General features: G+C 39.2%; 1 protein-coding gene across 1 annotated transcript in view; it reads left to right on the top strand.

Moving 5' to 3' along the window:
- The window catches only part of LOC127576183 (mitogen-activated protein kinase kinase kinase kinase 4-like), a 213812-nt gene extending 189468 nt beyond the window's left edge, over positions 1-24344 (top strand). The window contains 11 exon segments of the mRNA XM_052026586.1: positions 701-818; positions 2560-2734; positions 3183-3325; positions 4044-4048; positions 6006-6072; positions 6075-6134; positions 14222-14322; positions 18597-18746; positions 19225-19384; positions 21588-21727; positions 21831-24344. Coding sequence (XP_051882546.1) covers positions 701-818; positions 2560-2734; positions 3183-3325; positions 4044-4048; positions 6006-6072; positions 6075-6134; positions 14222-14322; positions 18597-18746; positions 19225-19384; positions 21588-21727; positions 21831-21914 — 1203 coding nt within the window. The 3' untranslated portion in view covers positions 21915-24344.
- The last annotated feature ends 2773 nt before the right edge of the window (positions 24345-27117 follow it).

The following is a 27117-nucleotide window of genomic DNA, read 5'->3' as shown; positions in this document are numbered from 1 at the left end:
TTTCTTTCGCTGCAAGTTCAATAGGGCCCCATGGACTTGTACATTCAGCAAGCTGATTTCTGAGCCCAAGTGGTGGGAAATTGGTGCTCCTGTGGCGCCCAGCAGAACAGACAGTTTTTAAAAAGGGGATTCAGCTTCTCATTAAACATATGCATCATTAAAATGTCCAATCACTGAATGTAATAAAATAGATAACCAGGAAATCAATTTAAGGATAAACACCTTTACCTAGTCTGTTAAATTTAACTTGCATTAACGTGGATCTATCAGAAGATTTCATTTTATTATTAAATATTTTGGATGGGGTTATTTGACAATTTTTTCTAACTTTTTCAGTAGTTTTATTACATTCTTGGTAACAACATCAACAACTAGATCCCTTTTTAAATGCAGTAAAGCTGTGTGCTTTATCAATATTCTTCTCAAGCGCAGTGGATGTTCTGTGGATGAGTTTTTTTAAGGTATTGTATTCTACACTATAAAAGAAAACTCTCAACAAACTCAAACAGCACCAGAAGATATTTTTTGAACTAAGATAACTGATCAATAGAAACTATTTTCTTAACATGTATTTTGACTATTGTATTTTATGTTCAAATAATATTGAGTAGATGTACCTTCCTGGATGCATTCTGTATTATGTTTTTGATTTTAGTTGCTTAAAATTTTAATTGCTTATAATTGATTGTTCCTATTCTAGACCCAGTCAGCAGGAAACACACTTCAGAAACACAAGTCTTCCTCATCATTTACACCATTTATAGATCCCAGGTTATTGCAAATATCCCCATCTAGTGGGACCACTATATCTTCTATGGGTAAGTAGGAAATCATAGTACCATTGCCATAATGGAAATATTATTGGATGGACATGATTTTGTTTTAAAGGAGAATGGTATTGTAGTAGTCTGTCTTGATAACCAAACTTTGTGATGCATTTTGCCTTGGAAATAAGTGACTGGACATGTTAATAAGGATGATAAGGAGTGGAATTATAAGTGGAATATCTTTTATACTGCCCTAGCAGAGTTGGGATGTTAATGGGTAGGAGTAATCAGCTGATGCCTTTTATGCTGTTAATGGTTCAACAACATTTTCAGTGGCCAATGTATCCACACATTATTTAGGTGAATTTTGACCCCTGTACGCATGATACACTACTTGGCATATTACGAAATCAAACTACACGTAATTTATTTGGTTTACTGATTTTTCTATTGAAAAGTAATTGACTTGAAAAATTAACTCTTCTCCTTTGCTTTTTTTTGAAAGAAATCATTGCTGAATTGATGAACTTGTATGTCTGTCAAATGCTAAATGGTTTAATCCTATTTTACAAATTTTATAGTTTATCAATCCAAGAAAGCATAACCTGATTATAATTTCCTGTTTCTCTGTTTCATGAAAAGGCAAGTAAATTTAGTGCAGCCTCTTGCAGTCCTGTGCATTGGAGCCTCCATTCCAGGCTGTGATGCAACCAGTCAGAATGCTCTCCACTATACATCTATAGAAATTTGTAAGATTTTTTGGTGATGTACTAAGTCTCTTCAAATCCCTAACAAAGTAGAGCTGCTGGCATGCCTTCTTCATGATTAGATCGATGAGTTGGGCCCAGAATCGATCCTCTGAAATGTTGACGCCCAGGAGCTTGAAGCTGCTCACCCTTTCCAATGCTGATCCCTCAATGAGGACTGGCGTGTGTTATCCTGACTTCCCCTTCCTGAAGTCCACAATCAATTCCTTGGTCTTGCTGACATTGAATGCAAGGTTGTTGCTGAGACACCACTCGACCAGATGAACTATCTCACTCCTGTACGCCTCCTTGTCGCCGTCTGAGATTTTACCAACGACAGTAATTTTTTTGTCCTGTCAATGATGGGGTTGTTGGTTGTATGCTCGCCTGCCTGGCATAAAGCTGAATGACCAGATGTAAAGTGCATCTGGACATGTCTTACTGCACAGCAGTGATCTGCTTCAGGGTTTAGTTACGAGTCCAGTGATGGAGCAGGTGCCCAGGCAGGGTAGTTTCTGACTTGGAACTCAGACATTTTGAACATCGAGCAACTGCTAGTCCATGACTCCCTTTAGAACAGCCAGTAGGCATGATTCAGCCTGTTATTCAACCTTGTAAAAACAAAACTTCCATTAGCCAAGAGTCTGGTCACTTAACATTCCATGATGCCACATCGAAATCTGGTTGATGAGATGGTTTTTAAGAGGAGATGCAATTACAGGCTTTAAACTGGGATCTCCTCTACTTTAAGACGTGCTGTATGGCCATTGGCCTGAGAACTGCTTCAAACCAATGCAAAAAAAAATGTTTGCAAGTTCTGAGATAGTTCCTTGACCAAAGCTACTTTATAGTGTAATTTGAATGCTCATCTGCTTGGGGCTGTTGGTTGGGTGACATACAAGATATGTGAAAGGGCTGTCTACAAAATAGGATCGTGCTTAGTTTTGGATCTGGATTTGCCAGAGTTATGTAAAAATTTGGGTGGGGGGAAGGGAAAAAATGTGATTTGAATCTGTAGCAAACTGATTTTTTATTTGTTTTTCTAGTTGTTTTTTCAAATGACCAGATTAGACCAGAGTCGATGAGACAGGATCCAAGTAGAAAAGGCTCAGTTGTCAATGTAAATCCAACCAATATAAGGCCACAGAGTGATACGCCAGAAATCCGCAAGTACAAAAAGAGATTCAACTCGGAGATTCTTTGTGCTGCCTTATGGGGCAAGTTCTTTTCATTTTTCTATCCACTTGTTTTTGTAATTTAAATGTCAGAAATTTGTGTGTGCATATTAAAGCTTTCATTACTATTTCTCAAATAGTAATTTAAACAGTATATGACAACAATATCATCACAGCATAGTTTAATTATGCACCAAAGTGAAGATGTTGTAGAATAAATCTGAAATTGCAAGATTTGATTCCAGGGAAATTGTATGGGAGAATGGGATTGCTGAGAGCTGGCATAGACTTGATCGGCCAGTTGGCTGCCTTAAATGCCAGAAGCATATCAGAAGTATGAGAAATTGGGGCAGTCTCACTCTGAAATGGAATAACATGAGATTCATGTTAGTAAGGCATTGAATTTGAATATATTACCAGGTTTAGTTTTAATGTAGATAAACCTTGGTACTGTGAAATAAACAATATTTACTTTTTTTGGTCCATTTTTTCAGGTGTGAATTTATAGTGGGTACCGAGAGTGGGCTGATGCTGCTGGACAGAAGTGGTCAAGGGAAGGTGTATCCTCTAATCAATCGTCGGCGGTTTCAACAGATGGATGTGCTTGAGGGCCTGAATGTGCTGGTAACAATATCAGGTAAATGTGGAAAAACATCTAGAAATATCAAACACTTACTGTGTTTTGTGATAAACTTTGAACGTACGCTAACATCTCATGCAAAAATGTAGCCCCTTCAGGGTTTTATTTAACAGTATTACTAGTTTTTAACTGCCTGATGTTCTTGACAGTCCATTAATTTCTGAAATTATGCTGATAAGGTTTCATAAGAACAAATCCCATGGAAGAACAGGGAGTCACTGATAGAATCAGCTGGGTTTCTTTCTTTAGTTTTGTGTGTGTGTGTGTGTGTACACTCCAGAGTTGCTGTAACATTCCTCAACACAAATTCCAGGCCTCAGTGTGCTAGAATATACAACATTATTGTAACTTTATTTTATTGAAGCAACAATACAGGCACTCCCTATGTCCATGGAGGGGGTTGTATTCCTGGGAACTGTCTATATCGTGATTTTTTCCATAACACAAAAACCCCTTTTCCCATTGAATGCCATGTTAAAAGTGGAGATGTGTTCTTACAGGATGGTTTTCTTTGAACAGTGGTAGTAGTGCCACAGCTGCTGGATCATGGGGGAGGGGAGGAAGGGGCATTGAGAGATTTGCTTTGGAAACTGACAAGCACAATCTCAAGTAGCTAGCAGCTGTATTTGGAGACTCCAACAACTGCGGATACTTATCACCTTCCAGCCTTCAGCTTGAACAGAGATGTACACTTTTAAACGCATATCAAATATAGGGAAGGTAGTCTAATGATATAACTGACAACAGATAACAGTGGATGTTTCGGTTTGCAACTTGTCCTTAAACTTGCTGGCCCTGTTTCAGACATCTTGAGGGTAAATAATATGGAAAACTCTTCGGAAGGAGGAGGGTGGGTAGATACTGCTGGACAGCAAAATGATCCTACTGTGCTAGAAAAATGCTACATAATTTGCCCATGTGTCAAGAAATGCAAGTTGAAAAAAATAAAAATAGACAGAATTTTGTTGTTTCTTCTTATTTTATTTTTTCCCCAAATAAATTCTGTTGGTGAATTTCATTTTGTATCACAGATTTTTGGGTAGTGATTTGTGAATTCCATAAGGGTGACTTTCTGTAACCTGCAAGGCCGTAACGCAGGGGTTCCCTGTACTATTTTGACCACAATGGCATTGATTACACTGGCCTACCTCATTCAGTTCAGGCATGGCTTCAAGTTTGTGTTTCATGCTGAATGCTGTGGAAAACTTGCAATGAATTGCTATGCCTTTGTCAATATAAAACTTAAATTTGAAATTTGCTTCAGAACTTTGGAACTCTTGTGATCTTGTATGTAGATATTCAAGTTTCAGGCAAGGTAGCTATGAAGTCTCTGAAACAATAGCTTTGCAAAATAAAATTGTTGAGGCTATGGGTTGGTATAATAGTAGTACTTTGATATAGTCAGTGCCATGTTCTGCTCAACATCTTGCAGAGTTGGAGGAATATCTTCTACACATTCACTTCTGGAATTATGCACTAGTGTCATATGATTTAATTTGGGTAACTATCCGAGAATTCTACATGCTCTGGTCAAACCAGATGTACTTGCATCCATGGAAGCTGCTTCCAGAGATCAACACGGGAATGTTACTGAACGTTAATTGTAAATTCTCACAATTCTGCCATACCTTCCAACTCTACATTGTTTAAGAACCATGAAGAGCTCTGGTTTTTTTTAAATGCTTTTTTTTTCAATCATTAAGTCACGTGCATTTTCAAGATTTCCAATGTTCATTGAAAAAAAATTAGATAATTGTTAACATTAAATAATGTATCTTGCATGTTTGTCATTATGATGTTACTGGTAATCTCAAATACCCCTGCAAAACTAACTTTGCAAATGCCATTATAACTTGACATCAAATTGGATTTAGTGAAGTAATTCCCAATAAAATGTTGTGAAGGATTCATCTGCCTTAATTATTGGAATTGCTTTCAACATATGGTTAGTTTAAAAATCCATTAGTGCTGTCTTGTTCATTTGCCATAGTCAGCTCTATTTGCCTACTTCAGCTCAGTGCTGTTCCCTCACTCCACCCACAATCTGCACCTCCATCCTGAATACTACTTTTCCAGTTTTGCATTACTTTTTGTTCAATGGCCAACTAACTTAACTCCATCATTCACTCTTGGTGTTTGTAACTACTTTTTAGTGCTCCTGTTGCTTCTAAATTTGAACTCTGTTCTGAGAGTGATATACTAACTCACCTGTTGCCACCCACAGTTATATTTTGTATGAGGTAGGAGGAATTTACATGCTCCATCTATTTTAGATTTTGCATCATTGAAAATCCAATGGTGAGACTTTTTTGGCAAGATATCTCGACAAAGTTATAGTTTTTGCAAAATCAGAATAACCAGTTTGCTGTTTTTTTTTCATTGTTGTCTTAACTGATGTTTCTTGTATTCAGGTATGCCAGAGTAATATAATACTAGGATGTATTATATTACTACCAAACTACCAAGTAAATCTATTCAAATGGCAAACAATAGTTAAAATAACAGTAGTGATTCAATAAAAGCAGTGTGCCCAGATAATTGCTCATAAGATTTCAGATGATTGCCAAATTTAGGCCAAGTAAACACATGCAAACAGAAATATTATGTTTTTAATGGACGGCTGCACTCTTGTTCTAATATTCTAAACAATAACTATGTTTTATCTGTTTAAAGGAAGAAAAACAAATTACGAGTATATTACCTGTCCTGGTTAAGAAACAAAATATTGCATAATGATCCTGAAGTAGAAAAAAGCAAGGCTGGACGACAGTTGGTGACTTAGAAGGATGTGTGCATTATAAAGTTGGTGAGAAAATTATTTTAAAACTATAAACTAGACAAAGTATCAAAAATATTAGAACATTTGATTTGCATCTGTGGCTTTACAAATGTCTGTTTTGCATTATGATATTCATTTTCATTCATGTTTTAGTACATGTGTGAAACGTTTAGTTTTAAACTAATACTTGACATTGTATATCAATGAAGATATATTGTACAGACACTGCAACAGATGGTTATTATTCAGTGGTTTTGGATATAAATAACTGCATTGCTTTTTAATTATTTGCAGCAGATAAATTGTGACAAAGGATATCTGGTATCGAGAACAAACCATTTTCATACTATAACTTTGACTTATATTCTTCAGAATTGTTTTACTGAGAAATTGTATAATTATTGCACTTGCGTCCCTCGAGATAGCAAAAGAAAAGGAAATCCACTCCCAGCAGATTGGTGTCCAAAGCAAATTATCTTTTGCCAAACCAAACTCGCTGTGTGCATACTTTTCAAAAAAAAACTGCCTTCAACACTTTGTGACTATATTTGAGCTTACGCCTTGTAACGCTACCAATGTATTCTGCAGGTTCATGCTGTCCTTAACAGACACACCAGAAGTTATCTGTTAGCAAATCACATTTGATAATGAGAGATTCTTGGGGGTTTTCCACGATGACTTCAGATTTCATGAATTTTCTTGCCATCAGCTCAAACGTAGGCAAAGAAGCTTCATAGTGATTGCTACCTCCTGTTTCTCCCTTGGAAGAAGCACTGACAGTAGGCCTGGACACACAGTGGTCAATCACCCAGAGTGGTTCAGTGGCATCATCAGTGACCCAAGCTCTTTTCATGGGTTGCACACTGAAATTGAGAACTTGAAATAACCACTTCCTAGTGCACAAACCATAAATTCCAACTTCGAAATTGCACATTTCTAAGGCATGTGATGACAACAGTGACGTAAATGGAATACGATGTGCTTTCCACCTTGCAGTGGTGACACTGTCAGATTTGCAACTTAGAAAACTCTGAGCCTTCACCAGGAAACAGTACCAGGTGCGGCACGGTAGCGTAGTGGTTAGCATAATGCTATTACAGCACCAGCGATTGGGGTTCAATTCCTGCCGTTGTCTGTAAGGAGTTTGTACGTTCTCCCCGTGACTGCGGGGTTTCCTCTGGGTACTCCGGTTTCCTACCACATTCCAAAGACGTATTGGGTTAGTAGGTTAATATGGGTGTAATTGGGTTGGCAGGGGCTCATTGGAGAGGTCCATTACCATGCTATATAAATAAAGTTTTTAAGTTTTCAAAGAAAGCAGCACTAGTGGAAGCAAGCAGGCCTAGTGTGTGCTCATCAAAAGAACGGCCTGACCTGGGCCATGACTTGAATTGGGTTGGGGTGGGGTTAGGGTCCTGCTGCAAACAATAACAATGAATTCAGCTTGAACACTGTGCATTTTGTAAGCTGAGAAATCTAAGCCTTTGTTACATTGAAGCTGAATTAGTCCCTTTCAGTCCTCACTTCCAATATCCTCCTCAGCCATGAGTGCAGCCAGTGCAGTGCAGGACCAGCGACGTTTCTGAAATTGCCTCACCACTGCTTTAAGAGCTCCATTCACAACAGGATGTTTGTGCTCTGTGCACTTCCCCTGAAATTGTGTGGAAGATTAATATATGCAAATATGCTGAAGGCCTGTGAATTGCTTTACGTGTGCTCATAAAGCCTTCCACGATGTGCATGGACAAGAATCACTATTCCACAACTGCTGATGAAACTTGCTGATCCACTGTTCAGAACCATTTTAACAAAAGTGCAATTTCCAGGCTAGTGTCTGTTCAAGAGCAAATACTGAAGAAAATGAAATTGTGTTGGAATAAGATCAAGTGAGTGTCTTTGACAATTGTCCAGGAATTTTCAATGGAAGAAGAGTTATAGGGAGGGCAACTTAATTCAGACGAGTAGCAATGAATTCAGCTTCAATGCAATGAAGGCCTAGCTTTTTTCAATATTTTGCTGATAAGGTCTTTTTGGCAAATTTGCGATGTGGTGGGGTGCACGTCCTCCTCAGTCTACACACCCAATGTCGTCCTCGATCATGAATAGGGAGCTGAGATGGAAATATTGAGAACTACTTGAGAGGAAAGTAAGAAAATTGGGTTTTGAATGTAGATTTAATTAAACAGTCATATTGCACTCTAACCTTTGTTGCACTTTGACTTTTCTACAATTTTGTTTACTGTAGTTCAAAATACTCAATTACTTGAAATTTATGCTCCCTTAGTAGTTTCTGTTACTATTTTTAAACTTCTAAATTGTGCCAAGAATTTGCCAGTAAATTGTGTTCCGTCTGATGAAGGCTGAAGGTTACAAGAAATATTTAAAATCTCAGCAGTGTTTCTGTATTACTTCCATCTCATCTCTTGCACGTCATCAGTTCATTTTTATCTTAAAACAGATTTCAGAATGAGAATTTGGGGGAAAAGAAACTCTTTGTAACAGGAGTCAAGGCATGGCACAGTTTTATTTGTAATGTTAACACTGACAGAACTTAGCAACTTGTAAATGTTCAACCATCTCCCTTCTGAAAGTAAATTGATGAAGTATATTTTCTGCGTTTGGCAGCTTTCAGGTACAAGCACCCAAAGAGGACTTCATTTTTCATATTTTAAATTTATTATTAAACATTTTTTGCACAGCTAATTAGTCTACCACATAGTGTACCTTCTAGCCAGTGGCTATAGCGGCAATGCAGATTGTATGCCTTTGAGGTGGGGAACAGAAATGAAAAAATAGAGAACTGAAAATGGTTTTTAATTTTTTTTGAATAACAATGCAATACTTCCTTATTGAAAATGCAATGTGATCTCCGTTGGCCTTCCCCTTATATTTGGCCAAATATTGGAAACCTACAAAAAGCAGAACAGCTACTGTTGGCATACTGCAGTCCTTCAGCATTAGAAAAGGAGAAAGACAGTGAGATAGAAATTTGTTCTTGGGCATTTGCACAAAATCCAGAGTTGTAGCTGTGCGTAGTACTCTGCTTCTGCAATTGGCTTCCATTCAAGTAAATAGAACTGAATTTTGGAGACAGTGTACAATGCACACTGAATACTTGTGTACGTTTAACATGAGCAACCAATGTGCTTCAGGATTACATCCTAATGACTTGCAGGATTCTTGCTTTGATTTCGGCATTGCAAATATAATCACCTTAATCAAAAAGAAATGCTACAGAGATGGGGAATGGGGATGGTTGTCATCTTCCAAAAATCCATAGGTTCGAAGAGAGCTCTCAAGATTGGAGAATAGCAAATGGAAGGAGGAAAAGTAGGGAACTGATTTCTATAGTAAGGAAAAGACTAGAATCTGCTATGAGGGAGTTGGTAACAGGGCATTTATTGTAACTAGCAGAACAGATAATGGGAACCAGTGGAAATGATTCATTTAGACTTTTAGAATGTATTGATAAGATACCACACAAGGTTAGTAAACAAAAGGAAACCATGCGGGCTTGGAGATAATAAACTGGTGTGGGTGGATGAACATTTAACTGATAAAAGGCAATAGGAATGGCTGGATCATGTTTGGGTTGAGAGTCTGATTCATGCGGTGCCATAGGGATTAATGCTAGAGCCCCAGTCATTCTCAATCTATGTTGATCAGAATCAGGTTTATTATCACCGACTTACTTGACATGAAATTTGTTGTTGTGTGGCAGCATTACAGTGCAAAGGCATAATACAAAAAAAATAAATAAAATAAGTAGTGCAAAAAAAAGGAATAACAAGACAGTGTTCATGGACCATTCAGGAATCTGATGGTGAAGGGGAAGAAGCTGTTCCTCAATTGTTGAGTGTGGGTCTTCTGGCTCCTGTACCACCTCCCCGATGGTAGTAATGGGAAGAGGGCATGTCCCGGATAGTGAGGGTCCTTGGTGATGGATGCCACCTTCTTGAGGCACCACCTCTTGAAGATGTCCTTGATGGTGGGGAGGGTTGTGCCCATGATGGAGCTGGCTGAGTCTACAACCTTCTGCAGTCTCTTGTGATCTGTACATTGGAGCTTTCATACCAGGCAGTGATGTAACCAGTTAGAATGCTCTCCATGGAACATCGATAGAAATTTGCAAGAGTAAATATACAAATCTTCTCAAACTCCTAATAAAGTAGAGCAACTGGTGTGCCTTCTTCGTGATTGCATCAATGTGTTGGGCCCAGGATAGATCCTCAGTTGATTAATGATTTGGATGAGGAGACCAAGTATAGTACATCCAAGTTTGCTGCTGATACTAATCTGGAGAGCAGTGTGAATTGTGAGGATGATGTACTGAAGTTTCAAGGGGAAATAGACAGGGTCAGTGAATGGATGAGGACATGGCAGATGGAATATAATGTGGGACAATGCAAGGTCACCCACTATATTAGCAAAAAAAGGCAGTACAAATAGTATAAGATAAGATATAAGATCTTCATTAGTCACGTGTACATTGAAACACACAGTGAAAAACATCTTTTGTGTAGAGTGTTCTGGGGGCAGCCCGAAGTGTCTCCACACTTCCGGCGCCAACATAGCATGCCCACAACTTCCTAACCCATATGTCTTTGGAATGTGGGAGGAAACTGGAGCACCCAGAGGAAACCCACGCAGACAGCGGTGGGAATTGAACCCGTGTCTCTGGTGCTGTAATAGTGTTACGCTAACCGCTACACAAATGCAAGGATGATGTTTCCCATTGCCCTGAGTCAGGATTCATTGTCTCCAAATAAGTGGTCCACGCCGATGGTAAAACAAGGAAAGAGGTTTTGCTGAGGGAATTTGAGCAGTTAGGGACTAAATTAAAAAGCAGAACCAAAAAGGAAATGTACCCGAGCCACATGCAAGTTAGCACAGGGTCAATAAGATCAGAGAGGTAAATGCGTGGCTGAAAGATTGGTGTGGGAGAAGGGGGTTTAAATTCGTGGGATATTGGGACCAGTAATGGGGAAGGAGGGAGCTGTTCCGATGGGACGGGCTCCACCTGAACCATGCTGGACCAGGTTCCTGGCAAATCACATAACTAGGGCTGTGGCTAGGGCTTTAAACGAAATAGTATGGGGTTGGGTTCAACAGGTTGGAAAAGTATAGATAAAGTAAAAGGGAAGGAGAGTGCAGGAGGGGTTACTGAAGTCTCCACAATAAAGAATAAGAAGAAAGTTTCAAAAGAGAGAAGAATTTAAGTTCAGAAAAGAGAAGAGTGATGAATACACAACTGAAGGTGTTATATTTGAATGTATGCAGTATTCAAAATAAGGTAGATGAGCTCATAGCGTGGTTAGAAGTTGGCAGGTATGACGTTGTGGGCATCACAGAGTCGTGTTTGAAAGAAGATCACAGCCGGAGCTAAACATCCAAAAATACCTATCATATCGAAAAGAGAGGCAGGTGGGCAGAGGGGGTGGGGTGGCTTTGTTGGTTAAAAATGAAATCAAATCCTTAGCAAGAAGGGACATTGGATCGGAAGATGTAGAACCCTTGTGGGTAGACCTAAGAAAATGCAAGGGTAAAAGACCCTGATGGGAATTTTATACAGGCCTCTGAATAATAGCCAGCATGTGGAGTACAAATTGCAACAGGTAATAGAAAAGACATGTAAAAAGGGCAATGTTACAGTGGTCATGGGGGATTTCAATATGCAGGTAGATTGGGAAAATCAGGTTGGTACCAGATCCCAAGAGAAGGAATTTGTAGGATGCCTATGAGATGGCTTTTTAGAGCAGCTTGTGGTTGAGCCCACTAGGGAAAAGGCAATTCTGGATTTGGTGTTGTGCAATGAACCAGATTTGATTAGGGAGCTTAAGGTAAAGGAACCCTTAGGAGGCAGTGATCATAATATGATAGAATTCACCCTGCAGTTTCAGAGAGAGAAGCTAAAATTGGATGTATTAGTGTTACAGTTGAGTAAAGGTAACTAGAGGCATGAGAGAGGAGCTGGCCAAAGTTGATTGGAAGGGGACTCTAGCAGGGATGAAGGTAGAGCAGCAATGGCAGGAGTTTCTGGGATTCGGAAGATGCAGGATCAGTTCATCCCAAGAAAGAAGAAGCATTCTAAAGGGAGGATGAGGCAACTGTGGCTGACAAGGGAAGTCAAAGACAGCATAAAAGCAAAAGAGAGGGCATGCAATATTGCAAAAATTAGTGGGATGCTAGGGGATTGGGAAGCTTTTTAAAAACCAACAGAAAGTAACTAAAAAAGCAATAAGGGGAGAAAAGATGAAATATGAAGGTAAGCTAGCCAATAATAGGATACCAGAAGTTTTTTCAGATGTATAAAGAGAGGCAAGAGTGGACACCGGACTGCTGAAAAATGACGCTGGAGAGATAGTAATGGGGGAACAAAGAAACGGTGGACAAACTGAATTAAGTATTTTGCGTCAGTCTTCACTGTAGAAGACACTAGCAACGTGCCAGAAATTTGAGAGAGTCAGGGGCAGAAGTGGGTGCAATCGCTATTACTAAAGAGAAGGTGCTTGGGAAGCTGAAAGGTCTGAAGGTGGATAAGTCACCTGGACTGGATGGCCTACAACCCAGAGTTCTGAAAGAGGTAGCTGAAGAGATTGTGGAGGCATTAGTTGTGATCTTTCAAGAATCACTAGAGTCAGGGATGGTTCTGGAGGACTGAAAAATCGCAAATGACACTCCACTCTTTAAGGAGGGAGGGAGGCAAAAGACAGGAAATTATAGGCCAGTTAGCCTGACTTCAGTGGTTGGTAAGATGTTAAGAGTCCATTATTAAGGATGAGGTTTCGGACTATTCAGAAGCACATAATAGGCCGAAATCAACAAGGTTTCTTCAAGGGGAGATCTTGCCTGACAAACCTGTTGGAATCTTTGAGGAGGTAACAGGCAGGATAGACAAAGGAGAGTCAGTGGATGTTGTTTACTTGAATTTTCAGAAGGCATTTGACAAGGTGCCACACATGAGGTTGCTAAACAAGATAGGAACCCATGGTATTATAGGAAAGGTACTAGTACGGATAGAAGATTGGTTGACTGGCAGAAGGCAAAGAATGGAATAAAGGGGCCTTTTCTGGTTGGCTGCCGGTGACCAGTGGTGTTCCGCAGGGGTTGGTGTTGGGTTCGCTACTTTTCACATTATATCTTTATGATCTGGATGACGGAATCGATGGCTTTGTGGCCAGGTTTGCAGATGATACAAAAGTAGGTAGAGAGGCAGGTAGTGTTGAGGAAGCAGGAAGTCTGCAGAAGGACTTGGGCAGTTTGGAAGAATGGGCAAAGAAGTGGCAGATGGAATACAGTGTTGGGAAATGTACGGTCATGCACTTTGGTAGAAGGAATAAAGGTATAGACTGTTTCTCTAAATGGGAAGTGAATTCAGAAATCGGAGGCGCAAAGGGACTTGGGAGTCCTAGTACAGGATTCCCTAAAGGTTAACTTGCAGGTTGAGTCCAGTAGTAAGGAAGGCAAATGCAATGTTAGCATTCATTTTGAGAGGACTAGCATATAAAAGCAAGGATGTAATGCTGAGGCTTTATAAGGCTTTGGTTAGACCACAAAGGGTTAACATATGAGGAGCACTTGATGGCTCTGGGCCTGTACTCGCTGGAGTTTAGGACGAGGGGGGATCTCATTGAAACCTACCGAATATTGAAAGGCCTGGATAGAGTGGATGTGGAGAAGATGTTTCTGGTGGTGGGAGAGTCTAGGATCAGAGGGCAGAGCCTCAGAATAGGATATCACTTTAGAATAGAGATGAGGAGGAATTTCTTCAGCCAGAGAGTGGAATTCATTGCCACAGATGGCTGTGGAGGCCAAGTCAGTGGGTATATTTAAAGCAGAGGTTGATAGGTTCTTGATTAGTAAGGGCATCAAAGCTTACAGGGAGAAGGCAGAAGAATGGGTTGGGAGGGAAAAATAAATCAGCCATGATCGAATGACAGAGCAGACTCGAAGGGCTGAATGGTCTAATTCTGCTCCTGTGTCTTATGGTCTTATCGGTTCTATCAGATTTTTGTCCTCTTCTTAAACTCATGCAGTTACCTTATTTATCTTAATATTAGCTGTGGCTGTTTTGCTTTTGTTGATATGATGCTAAAATTCATTTCCTTTTCCAGTAAAGTATGAAAGGATCAAGTTTTTAGTGATTGCTTTGAAGAATTCTGTTGAAGTCTATGCATGGGCTCCAAAGCCATACCACAAATTTATGGCCTTTAAGGTAAATGATAAACCCCGAAAGTGTTTGAGGTTTCTCAAAGTTATTGCATACCAACACTTTTAATTTTGTGCATGTATTACTATTGCTCTTTCATGCCAAAGAATAGTAAGCCATAACAGTGTAAAACCAGAAATATACATTTATTGCGAGTTATATATGCTGTTTATACAAGTCATTACTTGCCTAAATGGCTGCAATTCCAACAACATTCTACTTGATCAGTACCACATCCATCTCATTAACCATTGACTAACTTCATCACTCCCCACTGTGGCTGAAATGTGTCTCATCTATAAGGTTCATTGCTGCAGTTTGCCAATACTACAGATTGCAGCTTCTCCCAAGCTCACAATCCACACTGAAGGACAATGGCAGGTGGGTGCCAGGGAATGAAACACCATCTGCCCATTCTGCTTCGAGTCACAAGCCACCCCGATGGGAATATGTTTAGCATTCCTTCATTGTTGCTGGGTTAAAATACTGAAGTTTCCTAATGTGGACTGCATTGTTCAATTAGGTGGCTCACCATCACCTTCTCAGAGAAACTTGTGATGGAAAATAAGTGACTTGTGCCAGCAAGGTTCACATTTCAAAAGCGAAAACAAGGAGGGTCATTTGAGACAAGGTTAAATTATCCCTGAAAGTAATGCATCATTGCTGTCAGAACCCTACTTTTGTCCTTCTATCGTGAAGCTGTCTATTGAAATCCTATGTGTGGCTTATTTTCACAGTGCATCTCTTGATAGTCTCTCCCATTCATAGTGCATCCCATTGTGTGCTTCTGTTTGTTGGAAGAATTAATAAATAAAAGCTACTGCATTTACCTGTAGTAAGGAAAAAACTTGTACTGAGATTTTCACCAACATTCAAATATCATCTCTGTTGGATATACATTTGCCTTGAATAGAAAGCCTTACATGTCTAAAAATTGACTCTTGGGTTAAATGTAATGTGCAGGAGTCGTACGGTGACTTTTATAGTGTGCACTTTATGCAAGGTAAGTCGGTTATTAGTTTAGGTTGTTCCTTCATTGAGAGAATCATTTATAATTTTTCTTTACATCACATGTGCCTCATGGCAATTGTAATGACCATATCAGCAATATAGAATGATTTTTTGATCATGGTCTTACATTCAAAGTGTGTTTTTCTGTCAAATTGTTACTGCAGTCTGAAAAGACCCTCCCACTGCTTCTGTTCCAATGAGTTTTCAGATCCCGCTCATGTTCCTTGAGCATCATGAAGCTCTCCAATGAAGCCTGGTTTATCATTCATGTTCAAAGTCTTCCTTTTACACTCATGCCTAACTTCTCTTGTAAGTGTGCATCTGATTGTTCTTTCCCTGTTTTGTCCGCACTCATTCCTTCCATGCTAGCCTTGGCTTCAATGGACATTGGATATCACACCAATGCTCACATTATTGATCTCACAGAGGGACTGAAGATCTAGCTGATCCTCAATCTTACTGCAGTAACAGACTTCAAGGTGGAGAGTTATGGCCCCAGGGTGCTCATTCGCTTAATCCTTTAAGAACAGGTCGATGGATGAAATGCAGGACAAAATAATGGTTTTCATGCAAAGCAAACCACTTCCTAATGCCATATTGGATTCCCAGTTGTCATTTTGGTTTCTGAGTTCTACTCTTAATGGACTGCTGGAGTAAATGTTGATGTGCATTTTAGAATTTTTTTGATCTTTGAGTATATTCAATAATTCACACTTAAACAGTATTGGTAATGTGAAGTATATTGTATTATAGGCTCAAATGGTTTTAGAATTACTTACATGAAGCTATAGACTTTCACAGACTATGATTATGATGGCTGCCCTTCATCCATATAAATCCCAATGTACAATTGTTTTGATTGTCCATCCAAAAAGTGAACCTGCCAGTTCCAGCCTACATGTTGATACTTAATCAAGGCAGTAAATGCTGCTTTATCATTGACGCATGTTCCAAGGACAAACATTTTTAAGGAAGGCATTTCCAAGGCGGAAATGTATTAGTCTTCTATTCGTTCCATCATAATACAGTTAATACATGCTAAATAAATGTTTCATGGTCCGGTAATGACAACTTGAAAAGTAAACTCCTAGCTTAATATTTTTTCGTGGGACAACAAAATTTCAACAAGCAGCTTAGCACTCATTGCTGCAAATCAGCATTTCCATATTGATCTGTCATAGAGTAATTGAGCACAGAAACAGGCCTTTCGGCCCAACTGGTCCATGCTGACCATCGCATCCTCCCTGCTAGTCCCAGTTGCCCGCGTTCGACCCATAACCCTCCAAGCTACTCCCCTCCATGTACCTATCCAAATGCCTTTTTAAATGTTGCAATTGTATCCCCCTTGACCACTTCTTCTGGCAGCTCATTCCAGGTATTCACTACCCCCTGTGTAAAGAAGTTACCTCTCAGGTCTCTTTTAAATCTCTCCCCTCTTGTATCTGTGCCCTCTAGTTTTGGACTCTCCAACCCTGGGGAAAAGACTATGACAGTCCACTTTATCCATACCCCACGTGATTTTATAAACTTCTATGAGGTCACCCCTCATTCTCCTACGCTGCAAGGAATAAAAATCCAGCATGGCCAATCTCTCCCTATAACTCATGCCCTTTAGTCCAGGTAGCATCCTTGTAAATCTCTTCTGCACCTTCTTTAGCTTGATGATGACTTTCCTATAAGAGGGTGACCAAAACTGTACACAGTACTCCAAGTGCAGCCTCACCAATGACTTGTATAACTGCAACATAATGGTCCAACTCCTAAACTTGATGCCCTGACTGATGAAGGCCAGCATGCTAAACGCTGCCTTCACCACCCTGTCTACTTGTGTGGCTGCTTTCAGCGAACTGTGCACTTGTACTCCCAGGTCCCTCTGTTCCACAACACTTGTCAGTGCCCTGCCATTCACTGTGCAAGTCCTACCCTGGTTTGAATGTCCAAAATGCATCACGTCATACTTATCTAGGTTGAAATCCATTTGCCATTCCTTAGCCAATCACCCTAACTGATTGATATCTTTTTGCAATTCATCGTAACCTGCTTCACTATCAACAAGACCCCCTAATTTAATATAATCAGCAAACTTGCTAACCGTGCCTTGTACACTTACATCCAAATCACTTACATACACAGTGAATAACAGAGGTCCCAGCACTGACCCCTGGGCCACCCCAGTAGTCACAGGCCTTCAGTTGGGGAGAATCAACCTTGAACCATCACCCTCTGCTTCCTATCATTGAGCCAATTCTGAATCCACCTCGCTGGCTCCCCCTGAATCCTACATGACCTAACCTGGACCTTGCCAAAGGCCTTACTAAAGTCCATGTAGACAGCATCCACTGCCCTACCCTCATCTATCCCCTTAGCTACCTCTTCGAAAAACTCAGATTTGTCAGACATGACCTCCCACACACAAAACCATGCTAACTATTCCTGATCAGACCTTGACTATCCAAGTGTTGGTAGATTTTGTCCCAGAATTCCCTTCAGTAACTTCGTACAACTGAAGTCAGGCTCACCGGCCTGTCATTCCCTGGCCTGTCCCTGCTACCCTTTTTTTTGAACAATTGAACAACATTAGCCACCCTCCAGTCTTCTGGAACTTTGCCAGTGGCTAACAATGAGGCAAATATCTCTGCAAGGGCCTCCTCGATTTCTTCCCTGGCCTCGCATAAGGTCTAGTGATACACTTGGTCAGGCCCTGGGGATTTGCCCACCCTAATGCACTTCAAGGCTGCAAATAGCTCCTTCCTCGTAATATCCATATGATCCAAGACGTCAGTACTTATTACCCTCATTTCTTTGGCATCCATGATATTCTCCTTAGTAAGCACTAAGGAGAAATAGACATTAAAAATCTCAACCATCTCCTGCGACTCCACACATAGGCAGCCCTGATCCTCTTTAAGAGGACCTAGTCTCTCCCAAGTCACCTTTTTACTGTTAATATAACTGAAGAACCTCTTGGGAATATCTTTAACCCTGCCTGCAATATTCATCTCATAAGAGCACAAACAGTTCAGCTGTTAAATTATGAATGATTTTCATTTGTTCCCAGAACATTTTCCTTATGTATTTTCTTGAAAAAAGTAGTTGAGCTTTTCTGCACAAAACAAATAATTCTAAAATAACTCAGATTCTCTCAGTGAAGGAACTGTACAAGTGTTTGAGCCCAAGAAACATTACAGAAGTTGCTATAAATTGTCTTTGAATTATTAGATAAAATACACAAAGTTGCCATATTTGAATTTCACTTTTTTTTCTTGCAGTCTTTCACAGACCTGCTGCACAGGCCATTACTGGTAGATCTCACAGTGGAAGAAGGGCAGAGGCTAAAGGTGATCTATGGCTCTAGCGCTGGCTTCCACGCAGTTGATGTGGACTCTGGGACAGTCTATGATATTTATCTGCCAACACATGTAAGATTGTGTTTATTCACATTTTATAGATAAAATAATATCTAAAGACTTTGGGATACATATAGGATTCAAATACTTGTTTGTTCTAACAACTGCTAACTTGCATAGTAATAAGAACATAATTTCAATTAAAAGGAATCTATTTGATCAAGATGGAATTTGTTTCATTCCACTGTAGTTGTGGACTAGTTAAAGCTATCGAAAAGTTAAAGTACTCTATATTTCAAAACATTCAATATTCTGTAAATGAACTAATTGTTGTAAATAGAATTTGAATCTTATTATTCCAAATGTCAATCACAAATCTCATTTGGAATATTAACAATCTCGCTTATATTCTCGTGATGTTCATCAATTGTCATTTGTGATGGAATTGCAGTATGCTGCTTGATTATACCCTCTCTCAAATAAAAAAAATTCTGGATTGAAGTTTGCTTCTTGAATGTAATTGAATGAATTGAAAGTATTTTTCCGACAGATCCAAAGCAGCATCCAACCACACGCAATTATTATACTTCCAAATACAGACGGAATGGAATTGTTGGTATGTTATGAAGATGAAGGAGTATACGTTAACACCTATGGGAGAATTACTAAAGATGTGGTTTTACAGTGGGGAGAGATGCCTACATCTGTCGGTATGTAAATGTGATGGCATTATTCCAAAATGATATCTGTTAAAATAAGTTGGGAGCACGTGATGGTTGCCTTTGAAAAGGCCTTTCAGAAAATTCATCAAGTTCATTCTCATTGTATCCTTTTGTGTTATTAAACATGGTAGCAGCCAACAAGCCAAGTAATGTTACTTGATCTTAGTACCTTTTTAACTCACTTTCTTAATTTCTAGAAATTGAGAAATTTGTATTTCATTGTACAGGTCAAAAACTGTCCTTCACTATTACAACCTTCTATCATTGCTGTTTTGCATTGTGTGTTAGGGGGTGGTGAATGAAATTGACCTTAGATGAAATTGTGGAACTTGGCTCTTTTAATGGTTTAGCGCAGTTTAAGAAAATCAATTGAGGGAAATTTGAAGGAATGTAGCACTGATGCATCAAGTTAATTATTTAGTTTGTAAATTTAATTGCTTTTTAAAAGCCAAATTGGTGCTCTCATTGAAAGTCACTTAAAAGATGCATTTATGTAAATTAGTGATCACATTCCCAGTATTTACATTTGCCGATGGTATGTTAAATTTTCCTGATACTAATAATAGTAACAATCTAAAAAAATCTTTTTTATAACATAAATGCCTATTTTTAAGCCCTTGAACACTTAAACAGCACCTTTGCAATATTTTCTATATACAGCTTAACTTGTTCATCTAAGGATTCTGTCATGTAATTATTAGACTGTCTATTGCAATCAGACCCAAAACCTGCATGAGCTGTCTGTTTTTAGAATGAAAAGTAAAATTCCATGCATCACAGAAGACATTTACAATATCCACACCGCAGGGTTATAATTAATGAAGACATTTGGAAAAACAGCTTTGAACATTTGTATTACATCTATAGCCAGACAACATATCAATGGCTGTATCTTGTTCCTGTAAGTTTTGTTACCACTGTCTGGAGAGTCATTGTTTTATGTATAAACAAACTATTTGACCTCTGGGGCCATCACAAATGGAGTATAAATCTTGACTTCCCTGGTATGTACATCTCAACTATTGAGCTAATCAGGGAAGTCCGTCCATTTTATTTAAAATTTTTACAGCTCAAGTGCAGTTTATTTTGACAAATTTTTCATTGATTTTATTTTCAGACCTGAAGCTATAAATTGTAGCAGGGGATACACAACTACTGCCATAATATATTTTGATGGAATTTATGAGGTTATTGACTAGAATTCATAATGGTCAAAAAGAGCATGTTAGAAATTAATATTTTTACAGAGAGAAATTTCACTCTTCTTTTAAAAAGTTTCTTCGGTCTAAGACTTGGCTTGCTCCAGCAAGCAGCATAGGATGACCTGGGCCACAATATTGACTTGGATAAAACATGAAACACTAGAAAATGAACACAGGGCCTAGCAGGTTCTAGTTGACCCCTTTCCAACATTTCCATATTAGCACATCCCGCTGCTTGTCTTCCTTGTATGTCTATCTGGACTTTCCATTAAATCTAATTGTTCTATTCACCTCAACCACTTTCTGTTACACTGAATTCTACATTTTCACCAATCTCTGGATAAAAGTTTCTTATTTTCTCTATTTACTTGGTGACTATCTTACATGGGTGATTCATTTACTGGCTGCTCCACAAGTGGAAACTCTCTCTGTACCTATTCTATCAAAATAATTTGTCATTCTTAATGCACAACTATCTCTTCAAGCAAAAAGCCCATTCTATTGATCCTTCCTTGTTGGAAATAACCTTGCAGTTCTGCTACTTTCCTTGTAAGTCATCTTTGCACCCTCTCCTCTACTTCTATACCCTTTTTACAATATGGTACCACTGCACATAGTATGATTAAAAATCTACCCTAAAATCTCTAAAGATCATTCATGGAAGGGCACCATTTAAACACATCAGGTATCAAAAATAAAGAAATTACATCAGATTATCACTAATAACTTAAACAAAATAGTTATATTGGCACAAAACAAAAGGAGTCACTTGAAAAAAATACAGTTATTGGGAAGTAATTCTAATATGGGTGAATCGCTCATTTCTTGCTAATCCTATATTTTTACTTAAAGATTACCCTAAATCTTTTACTGTTTGATGCTTCTCAATATCACAGCATCCGGTTCCATTTATGTATCTGTCATTGGTGATTGCAGAGGCTGGATCTTAATTTTTGAAATTCTGATATTTTTTATTTTTTTTATATCAGCTTATATCCGATCCAATCAGATTATGGGTTGGGGAGAAAAGGCCATTGAAATCCGTTCAGTGGAAACTGGACATTTGGATGGTGTGTTTATGCACAAAAGAGCACAGCGACTAAAATTCCTTTGTGAGCGTAACGACAAGGTATGTGAGTCTTTGAGTGCAGGTGGAAAGGCATTTAATTTATGAATACACGTGAGTGTGTGCAATCTCGGCTTATGTGTCTCATCTTCTATTTTCCTTTAAGGTCTTTTTTGCTTCAGTTCGTTCTGGTGGAAGCAGCCAGGTTTACTTCATGACTCTTGGTAGGAGTTCACTTCTCAGCTGGTAGAAAAGCAAGTCATGGTTTGAGAGAAACCAGTGTCTACTCAAGATCTTTAAAGCCTTGAATGAACTAACAACTGGAGAACAAACTGCACTGATGTAATGCATTGCCCAAACCTATCACTGAAATTAAGTGAACTGAAATGAGGATGCAATGCCACTGGTGCTGTGATAATTTTACTGTCAGGTGACTGCCAGTCTAGAATAGAAAAAAACACCTCATCTCAATTACAACATCCCGTGGCTTAAGATGTCTGCTTTTTACTTGAGAAAAGAGCCCAATGAATGCAGGAGGTTGGTTCTAATGTAGTCACGCAAAGGGGAAGAGGAAGCAGTGGTAGGCAGACAATAAAGAATTGTGCATCATGGATAAGGGGAATCTGATTTTTTTTAAATGTATATCATTCTAAGTGACTTTTTTTTGTAAGGTGACAGATGTTTTAGAAAGAAAGAAAATGCAAGTTTGGAATTTTAATTGAAATGTGAATGACAGATTGGGAGAAGGCCTTTGCAAGGGGAAGGTGTTTTTGCTCTTTTTCTGTATATCAGGTTTTGCTTGTGTTCTCAATCTTTTTTTTTAAAAAGTAAATCGAAATTTGTGCAGAGGACGAGGTTTTCAGATTTGTATGGATTTATGAGGCAGACCAGAAACTTGATGTTTGGTTACAGTATTAAAGCTGCCTCTCCTTGGTTAGACTATTTGTAGCAGTGCAAAAGCAGTTTAACAAATCTTGCACTCGTAAATTGCCCAAACTACTTTTAAAAAAATTTATTTTGCCTACCTCATTTGTTTAAGAAAGGAAAAAGAGGTGGATTAGTCATTTTAATGTTATTTGTATCTGAAACTTGCATCTTTGTCTAATTTAAAGTTTATTAATACCAAATTTAGGATGAAATGTTTGTCGACTGTTGGTTAAATTGTAGCTCGTTTTAGTAGGCAAACAGTGTGATTTTTTTGTAATTGGAAGATACCAGCTGTGAGCAGAAACAGGCAAATTTGTGGTCAGCTGTTGTGCTTATAAGTCGAATGTGGAGGCAGGTAATCAGCTGTTCTAAATGTGGTTGAAGCAATAGCCACAATTGTGATCCTCCGTTTCTGTGCGCAGCAACAACTGACATTCTTGTTACTCAGCAGAATGGGATTTAAGTAGCAGTTTGAAAATAGTTTTACTAAGCTGTTCTATTGCATTAGAATAAACTGTATATGTAGTTGGGATCAGGTGGTTGATTTAAGATGCAATGCACTAAAAACACTTAATTTCAAGAATGTAGTAAAACTGCTTATCAATACAGTATATCTTCCCATATTTAGATCCAAAATTCCAGCTGTGGAATAATTTTTTTAATATCGCTGTAAACAGAATTTTATTTTACAAATGTTAGACATTTACAAATGTGTCTACAGTAATAATCTGTTGAATTGTCACTCAATTACTTGAGATACCTATTGTGTATAATATACTATACTGTCGTAATAATGCACAGTAGCATTATATTGATCCAATGATATGTTAAACTTTTTTTTGGTACTTTTGTAAACAGCTGCCTTATGCTGTTATGTGCACAGGTTCTCAACACTTTACAGGGCTTAGTTCTCTTAGAGGAGACTATTCTTTCTGCAGTGAAATTTTCTCAGTATGGTACAAGGAGATTGAAGGTGTACCATGGGAATTTTTCATTCACTTATGTCACTGTGATCTTTTTCTCTAGCAGCTCCTGTTCACTGAATAATTTGCAATTGTCTCTCCTATGTCATCCATTTGGAACTGTAAAAGTAATTGTAGGAACTTCCTGACATAAGTAGGTTTACTGTGAGCAGAATATTTTTGGATTTAAAATAAAACACTGTTAAAGGTCTTGATGTTAGAGGTATTTCCTCTCAGCAGAGTCTGTGATTGGCAACTCCCACCTACGAGAAGTGCCACAGTGGTGTAACAGTATTAAAATACCACTATGTTTGTTTTAAAAATAATTTCATCAGATTGTTTCAATGCTTTCTGAGTAGGTGAAAATGCCTATAATTTTAAATTCTAATACTTCCTTTAAAGTAAAATAACATTTGTTGTATGACTGCAGTGTCTCTATCTTATGCACGTTATGTTCAAGAAAATGTTTACAAAATTGTTTTGTTACACTAATGTGCATCATATATATTTATGTTTTTTTTCTGAAATGATCTGTTTTAGTTTTAGTTTTGTATTGCGAGTACACTTGATGTTTATAACCCTGAACTCTGCTGATAACCAAGAAACTGATATAAAAATAAAATGAGGTGTACTGTATCTAACTGCGAAGCAGATTGGGAAATACAGTTACAAGTAAACCTCGTCAAACAGTTTTCTGCAATGTGGTCTAACTTATGTCTTTGTGTATTATGAGAATTCCTGTATTTTCCCTGAAGTTCATTTTTTCTTGAATAAAATCAACTTAATGCACATTGTGCATAACCCAACACAGTGGTTGTATGAAGCTTGTCCAGTCAGTATTCCTTTCTTCTGACATCTAAATGTCCTGCACCTAAGAAGAAAGCATCTGCTCCCAAGCTGCTCTAAGCTAACTTAAGGATATGCAAGAATAGCTTGGGTAAAAATATTCCTAAAGTCTATCCTTCCAAGAGTGAATATGCCTTCCTTTTTGTGTCTTCCTACCACAGTGCAAGTATAATCAGAGGATAAAAGTTCTGCCTAGCATATGCATCTTTATGGTAGGAAAGGAGTTAGTAGAATCTGAGAAATAAAAGCAAAAAAAAAAATGCTGGAAATGCACAGCTAGTCAGGCAGCATTTGTGGAGAGAGAAACATTTAATATTTTGGGTCAACAAACTTTCATTAGAACTCGGAAATCAAACTTTCTAAAGTTTCAGAGGTGGTGGAGGGATGAGGTGAACAAAGGAAGTGTCGTGTGGTAGGAAGAAGACCAAAAGGGATTAAATGACCCCTTTTGGTGCTGACTGATAGAGGGTGGCCTTCGCATCTGGCCATTTTTGCATTAATGTTTATGGGAGCTTGCTATGCAAACATGGAGATGTGCAATTAGCCTTGATATCCTGGGAAAGAGGGATGAAAGTTGGCTTCTTTGTATGCTGTTTTTCTTTTGGCTGAAATGAGCTTTTCAGTTGATATAGGAAGGCCACTGGCCCTGAATTTAATATTTTCTATAGTCAAATTGTTAGAAACATAGAAAAACTACAGCACAATTCAGGCCCTTCAGCCCACAAAGCTGTGCCGAACATGTCCCTACCCTAGAAATTACTAGGCTTACCCATAGCCCTTTATTTTATTCAGCTCCATATACCTCTCCAATAGTCTCTTAAAAGACCCTATCGTATCCGCCTCCACCACCATTGCCGGCAGCCCATTCCACGCACTCACCACTCTCTGAGTAAAAAAAACTTACTCCTGACATCTCCTCTATACCTACCCCCCAGCACCTTAAACCAATGTCCTCTTGTGGCCACCATTTCTGCCCTGGGGAAAAGCCTCTGACTATCTACCCGATCAATACCTCTCATCATCTTATATACCTCTATCAGATCCCCCCTCATCCTCCATTGCTCCAAGGAAAAAAGGCCAAGTTCCCTCAGCCTGCTTTCATAAGGCATGCTCCGCATTCCAGGCAGCATCCTTGTAAATCTCCTCTGCACCTTTTCTATGGCTCCCACATCCTTCCTGTAGTGAGGTGACCAGAACTGAGCACAGTACTCCAAGTGGGTTCTGACCAGGGACCTGTATAGCTGCAACAATACCTCCCGGCTCCTAAATTCAAATCCCCGATCGATGAAGGGACAATACACCATATGCCTTCTTAACCACAGAGTCAACCTGTGCAGCTGCTTTGAGCGTCCTATGGACTCGGACCCCAAGATCCCTCTGATCCTCCACACTGCCAAGAGTTCTACCATTCATACTATATTCTGCCATCATATTTGACCTATCAAAATGAACCAGTTCACACTTATCTGCGTTGAACTGCATCTGCCACTTCTCAGCCCAACTTTGCATCCTATCTATGTCCCTCTGTAACCTCTGACAGCCCTCCAAACTATCCACAACACCCCCAACCTTCGTGTCATCCGCAAACTTACTAACCCACCCCTCCTCTTCCTCATGCAGGTCGTTTATAAAAATCACAAAGAGCAAGGGTCCCAGTACAGATCCCTGAGGTACACCACTGGTCACTGACCTCCATGCAGAATATGACCCGTCAACAACCACTCTTTGCCTTCTGTGGGCCAGCCCGTTCTGGATCTACTTGCAATGTCCCCTTGGATCCCATGCCTCCTTACTTTCTCAATAAGCCTCGCATGGGGTACCTTATCAAATGCCTTGCTGAAATCCATATACACTACATCTACTGCTCTCCCTTCATCGATGTGTTTATTCACATTCTCAAAAAATTCAATCAGGCTCGTAAGGCAGGACCTAACCTTGACAAAGCCATGCTGACTATTCCTAATCATATTATACCCCTCCAAATGTTCATAAATCCTGCCCCTCAGGATCTTCTCCATCAGCTTTCCAACCACTGAGGTAAGACTCACTGGTCTATAATTCCCTGGGCTTATCCCTACTCCCTTTCTTGAATAAGGGAACAACATCCGCAACCCTCCAACCTTGCGGTCTCCATTGATGATGCAAAGATCATCGTCAGAGGCTCCACAATCTCTTCCCTCGCCTCCCACAGTAGCCTGGGGTACATCTCATCCAGTCCTGGCAACTTATCCAACTTAATGCTTTCCAAAAGTTTCAGCACCTCTTTCCTAATATCTACATGCTCAAGCTTTTCAGCCCACTGCAAGTCCCCACTACAAGTCCCCACTACAATCCCCCAGATCTTTTTCCGTAGTGAATACTGACATAAAGTATTCATTAAGTACCTCCGCTATTTCTTACGGTCCATACATGCTTTTCCACTGGCTGCACTTGATAGGCCTATTCTTTTGCATCTTATCCTCACATACTTGTAGAATGCCTTGGGGTTTTTCTTAATCCTGCCCGCCAAGGCCTTCTCATGCCCCCTTCTGGCTCTCCTAATCTCCTTCCTAAGGTCCTTCCTATTAGCCTTATACTCTTCCAGATCTCTAACATTGCCTAGCTCTCTGTACCTTTTGTAAGCTTTTCTTTTCCTTTTGACTAGATTTATTATAGCCTTTGTACACCACGGTTCCTGTATCCTCTCATGACTCCTGTCTCATTGGAACATGCCTATGC

This window comes from Pristis pectinata, chromosome 11, assembly GCF_009764475.1.
Source record: "Pristis pectinata isolate sPriPec2 chromosome 11, sPriPec2.1.pri, whole genome shotgun sequence".
Lineage (NCBI taxonomy): Eukaryota > Metazoa > Chordata > Chondrichthyes > Rhinopristiformes > Pristidae > Pristis > Pristis pectinata.
Note: the sequence above shows the minus strand (reverse complement) of the source record. Positions and strands in the feature narration are given on the sequence as shown.